The following is a 7,195-nucleotide window of genomic DNA, read 5'->3' as shown; positions in this document are numbered from 1 at the left end:
TTTTTACTAGCTTGTCCTCACTCTAAAACCCCCAACTTCCCGCAGTTGTCCCGTTGGTTTGATTGTATTCTTGGTGGGAAATGTTATTGTATTATTTCTATGTATCTTCGTGTTTGTTGCCATGTGTATGTAGTAACGTCATAGACACACTTAAAATAGCTATTTCCGGCATATTGATGACGGGCGGAATCACACTTCTGTATCAAATAGTCTTTCAAACACACTGTAAACCATGCTTTATCTGAAACCAAGTTTTTAATGGTTGCTGACTTGCCGGCAGTTTATTGAAAATGCATGTTCCTGAATATTGGACCCCTTTTGGACCAAGGTAAATGATTTTAGGTCTTTATGTAGATTGTTGTTCCCATTTCTAGTACTGATATTATGTATTAAGCTATTGGTTGGAAATACTTGTAACAAATTTCATTAAGGCATAAATATACTAGGAAGCAGTAGTTAGAAAACAAAGTTCCTTGAACAGGTTCCTACATGATGTTTTTGAATTGATATCACAAACGATTTTTATTACACGCTTTTACATGCGAAAAACTTTTGCTACGTTTGATAAGTTACCACAGAATATGCTCCCTTATGAAATAATAGAGTGAAAAAATGTGGTATGCCCTTCCCAACTGAATTTATTATCGAGTTGTAGTCCCAGAAATGTAACACTGTCAACCTTTTCGAACTGCATGTCTTCATATGTTATAAACATGCTGTAGCTGGAGAAATCGAGAAGTTTCCAAATCTCACATAAAACTTGGATTAGCGTGCTCACACTTTCCCCAATAGGACTATCTTGTACAGGACAGGAGTAAACGAATCTGTCACATTACGCATATTTTTTGTTGTATCACAAGACTGTACACTTTATTCTATTATGTGAGCAGCACAAGAAATTAAGCTTCGAATTTAACCTACAGTACTCAGTTTACATATTACTTCATACATAAAAACGCACGTTGTTAACATTTTACTTAAACAGTGCTTTGGCGAAGTTCCGCGGACTTTCTGCCGCAGCTGCGAAGATAATATTTCTAATAGCGACCGATAACCTACAAACATATAATATGAAACACTAATAATCGTTCTAACATCAACTAAAATGTACCCGGAGTCAATAAGCTAAGGTTATGACACGATTCATACGACATTCCTGCCATTTCACACTACTAGCCGTTAAACTGATAACTAAACTGATGGATTCGAACTATGTCGTTATTTAACTGTAGCCCCTCGGAGTATGGCCGGTATTACACTATCAAATTTCTTTGTGAAAGATTTGATCAAAGATGTGATCCAATATTCCGTCCAATATATTTGACAAAGATCTTTGACGTAGGCCGGTATTACACTATCAAATTTCTTTGTCCAATATCTTTGTCAAAGATATTTGATAGTGTAATAGGGACTTTGTCAAATGTCGTCCAATATTTGATCAAATCTAGGGCTCGCTGTATATTTGATCAAAGAAACCGCTTGTCTTCTGTTCACTGCAATGTGACTTGTTACCACATGGAGCACTAGCATCGCTGCAGCGTACTGTCACAGGCGTCTAAAGCTAGCGAAATGAGGGATGCTCAACTACCGGACCTACCGATAGATGGCTCTACCAGCTGATTACTGTCGTCTGTATTGCCCGCCATATTCGAATTTGCCAAGAAGTTTCTCTCGGTCTGTACGGTGTATAAGGAATTAAGGATTATCGAAATGGTGATTTCTTGTTCCGCTTTCAATTGTACGAAACGATGGAGTAAGGAAAGTGACTTACCATTTCACAGGTAATAGGACTACCGATACAATACGATAACAATACAGACTTAGTGCTTTTGCTAATTCGATGTTTTTGAACAGGTTTCCTCTGAAGCACGCAGAGCCGCTAAAGAAGTGGATTACTTCCATGAAGTGGAAAGATTTTAATCCTACGTCTTGCAGTTTTCTTTGCGGAAACCTTTTCCGGCAAGATGATTACGTAGTGAGCCCTGGAACATGGAAGAAACGTTTCAGACCCGAAGCAGTGCCATCAGTTTTTGACTTTCCGGCACATTTGATGCCACCAAATAAACAGCCACGACGACATGTTGTTAGGATTTTGAGTGACAACGATGCTTCTCCATTTGAGGTAGCTAATGAATTTCCTTGCTATGTGTATGCTTTTTGACTTTTGTGAATTTATTTCTTACGGACACAAATGGGCTACGTAGCTCTAAGCAGTGTTGTAATACAGGTCCATATTTTTGTTTTTAGCGTTCTGTCCTGGAATCCGTGCTCGATTTGCCCGCTACAGAAGCTACTGATTGCGTGGAGAATGTTGTCAATGAGAATTCTTCTGTGGAAAGCATGTCCCATTTATCCAATGCAGAAGCTGCGAATTGTGTCGAAAACGTTAGTATAAGGATGTTTTCACATCCCCAACGTTTTCTTATAATATTTTTTCATCAAGCCTTGAGTTATTTCAATCGTATATAACGAAATTATTTGTTTATTTCAGAGTGCAGTTGGTTCTTAAGTAATTGATTGTGGTATACAGTCGAAAGTAGAAATGGAAGACAAGGCGACCGAAACTTGCAATTTTTTCTCAGACAGTGTGCACGAATTAAAACGTAAACTGAAGTGCGCCCGTGAAAAACTTCAAAGAAGAGAGAAGAAAGTGTTTTCCAAGGATGACATCATAAGTTCATTGAAGGAGAAGGGGCATCTTCCTGAGAAGTTACATAACTTCCTTAATCATCAGAAAGTAACACAAGTGGAATTAGTGTGCAATTTAGTGAACAACTCTCTCTCATCAAAGGGTAATAGATACACAACAAATGTGAAAATGTTTGCGATGACTGTGAACTTTTATTCACCAGAAGCATATGAATACCTGCAAAAATTAATGCCTCTGCCCCATAAATCATTAATTTCCAAATGGGTGGCAAGTTTAGACTGTGAACCTTTCTCCTTAAAAGATGTTTTTAAGTACATTGATTTGAACCCAATTGTAAGGGAGCAGTTCCGCGATTCATGTCTAATTGTAGACAGTATGGCAATTGGGAAGCAAGTACTTTGGGACCAAGGAACCAAGCAATACACAGGTTTTTTAGATTTTGGTAGGGAAGTGCCTCAGTCAAAAGAAGTAATAAAGGCATCTTAGGCTCCGGTTTTCATGCTTGTCTCTATTAAAGGCAAATTTAAATGCCCGATTGCATATTTCTTTATCAACGGTGTACAGGCAAATAATCAGGGCACATTGATAAAATCTGCATTAGAGAGGCTGCATAGTTCTGGCATTAGGGTTTGGTGTGTTACATGTGATGGCTGCAAGGTATATATAAGCACTTTACGTTCACTTGGCCGTACTTTAAATTTTTCCAAGGGTGATTTTAAAAGCTACTTTCCTCATCCTGTGGAAAAATACAATGTTTATTGTATCTTGGACATGTGTCATATGATTAAGTTTGCCAGAAATGCTCTAGCAGAAGTATCTGCTATTGACTCTCCAACTGGCATTATTAGATGGCATTTCATTCAGCAATTGAACAAGGTACAACAAGAAGAAGGTATGACATTTGCCAACAAACTATCAGGACAACATATAAGTTATGTAAATAGAAAAATGACTGTTTCATTAGCTCCACAGACTTTTGAGTTCTAGCGTGGCAGATAGTATAAAGTTTTTGAGGAGGGTTGGTGATCCAAATTTTAAAGGAAGTGAAGCAACAGTAGAATTCTTGTATAATATTGATAGGATTTTTGATATTCTGAACTCCAGAAATCCATTAGGTAAAGGGCATAAGAGGCCCCTGAGGGAAGACAACAAATCTTATTGGCTTGCTATTTTCACACACACTGAAAATTATATCAAAAGCTTAAAAATCATTGGTGTTCCATCGCTGCTCCATGCAAGAAATACTTTTGCTTTTGGGATAATTTTCAATATGCAATCAGTCAGGCACATAGCTCTGGCAAGTATGCTTTGTGTTGAATCTCAAAAATGGTTCAAATGGCTCTGAGCACTATGGGACTCAACTGCTGTGGTCATAAGTCCCCTAGAACTTAGAACTACTTAAACCTAACTAACCTAAGAACAGCACACAACACCCAGCCATCACGAGGCAGAGAAAATCCCTGACCCTGCCGGTAATCGAACCCGGGCATGGGAAGCGAGAACACTACCGCACGACCACGAGATGCGGGCCAACGGCACAATGTTGAATCTTCTCTGAAGTATTTTCTAACGTATAAACTATCAGAAGACCACATAGAGCTTTTTTTTCCTGCATTCGGTCCAGAGGTGTTTGGAACAATACAAATACATACCAGTTCAAATGTGCCATGAGAAAGTTGCTCTTGGGTAACAGTGTCACTGCAATGAATGGGAATTGCTCAAATTTTAATGTGTGTTGTTTGCCACCTGTTTATGATTTTCATGCAAGAAAGCATGTAGTAGAAAGTGATGAAAGTGCTGCAGAAAATGAAGTACAGAAGTGGTGTGCACTTCTTGATGATAAGTTGATGATTAAGCTCTCATTTTACAAGCAAAACATACTGTATTATATTGCAGGGTATGTGTCATTGCGCCTTTCAAGGCAGATCACACGCAAAGACTGTCTTCACATACTGAAGCCACCAGTAGTTAAATCTGCATTAGAATGTGATTCTCTCTATGCTTTTCCCAATATGGCCAATAAAAATGCATTTGTAAATTTTGTTAACCGGGGAAAACTGGTTAAAACAAGTGACTGTGTGTACTCTGTTGTAGAATACTCAGAAACTGTTTCAGATGTTTCTGACTGCTCGGGATATGCGACAGAAATATGTACAGGCCAAGATTTTGCATTGTGTTAAAAATAAATTTGTAGATTACCCATTTCCTGCTCTTGGTCATGATTACCATTGTGAAACTAGGATTGAGGAACTTACATGAGGCTCAACTTGTTTGTAAGATTGCATCCCTATACTCCTGCATACGCTTAAAAACATATGGAAAAAAAGCAGCTGAGAAAATTTTAAACAGCAAATCAAGTATAAGGCAGAATTTAAATAAACTCATATTGTTTAATCATGTATAGTGCTAAAATTGGAAAATATTATGTAATGGGACATTCCATGCACATGGGTGTGACATTTTGACAGATTTTTTAGAACTATTTTGTCCATAGATTTGTTGTTGTGTAATGATGAACTTCAAAAGATGAATCACATTGAAGTAAAATTAACTCTTTACGTCCTGTGTAGATATTGTAACAAAATTATAATTGTTTATTATACAAGCTTATATTAAGATTTTTGGTGTTACAAAATATGCACTTGCATTAAAAACAGGTGATTTGTGTGAAATTAATGAAAAAAAAAATGTTCTGAGACTTATTTGACAGATGGCTTTAAGTGTGACAAAATGTTTCCCTCAATAGCTATGTCAACTTGAATTTTTCACTTTAAGAAAACAGTTTAATCACAGGATGGGTGTGATCTAATGGAGTATGCAGTGGCCCTATGTTTCAAACAGTAATGTTTGTGGATACTCTGCAACATAAGAGCAATAAAATTGTTAGTCTGTTAATTCTTGTTTTAATACTTCCTAGAACGAACACAATGTGCCAATTGATCGTAAGCATTCTTATTACTTTAGAACCTAATTTTCTGAATTTTGTCTTTATTCTGCTAGGATGTCTTTCTATTATATTTTGCTATGTTGAGGAAGGGGGGGAGGGGGGGGGGGGGAGAATGCAAATATCTTTGTAGCACTACAAAGTACAGAATATAGTGATTACAGGTACACTTGGAAATCTAGGAAATTTCAGTATTCATGTTACATGCCTAATTTTCATCAACATTTACCTTAATTATACAGTTACACTTTTTGCTGATTTGAACTGTGTATTACATGTTAAAAATATTTTGTCTGGTCATAGTAATAAAAGCATTTCATTTTGTTAGTTCATATGTCCCATACGGAACTGAAATTATCAAGTTATGATGACAAAAGAAGGAAATTACATTAAGGAGTCTTACTTCACAGAAATTGTGCAAAAATGGTTACACTCTTTGCTAGTTAACTTTAACATAAACCATTTAGTTTTCCATTAAGAGTGAAAGCAGTTGCACGAGTCATGTAAAGAACAAAGCTTCCCATATGGAACTAAAGTATTTTACGTTTGTGTTATTGCAGACCCAAAGTATTGTGATCTTGATATTTCTATTTAAAAAAGTTTGTAACTCAAATTCACAGACATTTTGGAATCTGTACATACGTGTGTGTAGAATGGTACTTTTCATGTGCCATGTGGAACCTTTAATTTTCTGGTTTAAATATAATTTATTTCATGAATTACCTTTAATACCAACACTGTCTGAATGCATTATTTACCATTTAGAAGAAGAAGTATTAGTGTACAGAATAACAAACCCCATGAAAAATGTGAGAGATTGTTCTGTACAGAACTTGGAATGGCTCTTTATCAATTGCAGGTAAAAAGAAGGCTTCAATTAAATGTTCAAAGAAACCAGTCAGTACCTCTTCATTCACCATAGAGGTGATAAAGTAATAAAACAATTTACTTTTTTCAGAATTTCTGCTAAGTATTAAAAGTGTGAAGACCTATTCAATTAGTATTTGCTTTACCAATAACCTGTAGTACAAGCACACCTTTAAGCAGGTAATTATGGGAGTTAAGAGTTACGTTAAAACTAAAGATACTGACTGTTATTACTTGCTCACAAAGCATTGTAGTTGTTGTACAGTTTACCGAGCGGGGTGGCGCAGTGGTTAGACACTGGACTCGCATTCGGGAGGACGACGGTTCAATCCCGGGTCCGGCCATCCTGATTTAGGTTTTCCGTGATTTCCCTAAATCACTCCAGGCAAATGACGGGATCGTTCCTCTGAAAGGGCACGGCCGACTTCCTTCCCAATCCTTCCCTAATCCGATGAGACCGATGACCACGCTGTCTGGTCTCCTTCCCCAAACCAACCAACCAACCAACCAACCAACCTGTACAGTTTATGCTGTATGTGGTGTACCCAATATGATTCCTGGAGGACATAATATGCTGTTATCCTATGGGAGTGCACTTGTACCACACCTATTGAAAGTATATTTTGCTGTGGAATAGTTGTATCAGATGTCTGTACCAGAAAACAAATCTCCACTGTGACACCCTCACGTTCTTGGTATGCTATTAGCTATTATTACAGGAATACTCATCACAT

The 7,195-nt window shown here is 37.2% G+C and overlaps 1 protein-coding gene across 1 annotated transcript; it reads left to right on the top strand.

Annotated features, from left to right (window-relative positions):
• Window positions 1-1,550: 1,550 nt before the first annotated feature.
• LOC126108586 (THAP domain-containing protein 1-like) lies at window positions 1,551-2,618 on the top strand. Its single transcript, XM_049913882.1, has 3 exons — window positions 1,551-1,781; window positions 1,855-2,122; window positions 2,492-2,618. Exons 1-3 carry the CDS (start codon window positions 1,711-1,713, stop codon window positions 2,507-2,509), a joined length of 357 nt encoding a protein of 118 aa, XP_049769839.1. The 5' UTR covers window positions 1,551-1,710; the 3' UTR covers window positions 2,510-2,618.
• The last annotated feature ends 4,577 nt before the right edge of the window (window positions 2,619-7,195 follow it).

This window comes from Schistocerca cancellata, chromosome 11, assembly GCF_023864275.1.
Source record: "Schistocerca cancellata isolate TAMUIC-IGC-003103 chromosome 11, iqSchCanc2.1, whole genome shotgun sequence".
Taxonomy (NCBI): domain Eukaryota; kingdom Metazoa; phylum Arthropoda; class Insecta; order Orthoptera; family Acrididae; genus Schistocerca; species Schistocerca cancellata.
Note: the sequence above shows the minus strand (reverse complement) of the source record. Positions and strands in the feature narration are given on the sequence as shown.

Coding starts and splice junctions, on each gene's coding strand:
- LOC126108586 (XM_049913882.1), top strand. CDS start 1,711: ATGGTGATTTCTTGTTCCGCTTTCAATTGTACGAAACGATGGAGTAAG. Junction 1,782..1,854: donor AGTGACTTACCATTTCACAG/GTAATAGGACTA, acceptor GTTTTTGAACAG/GTTTCCTCTGAAGCACGCAG.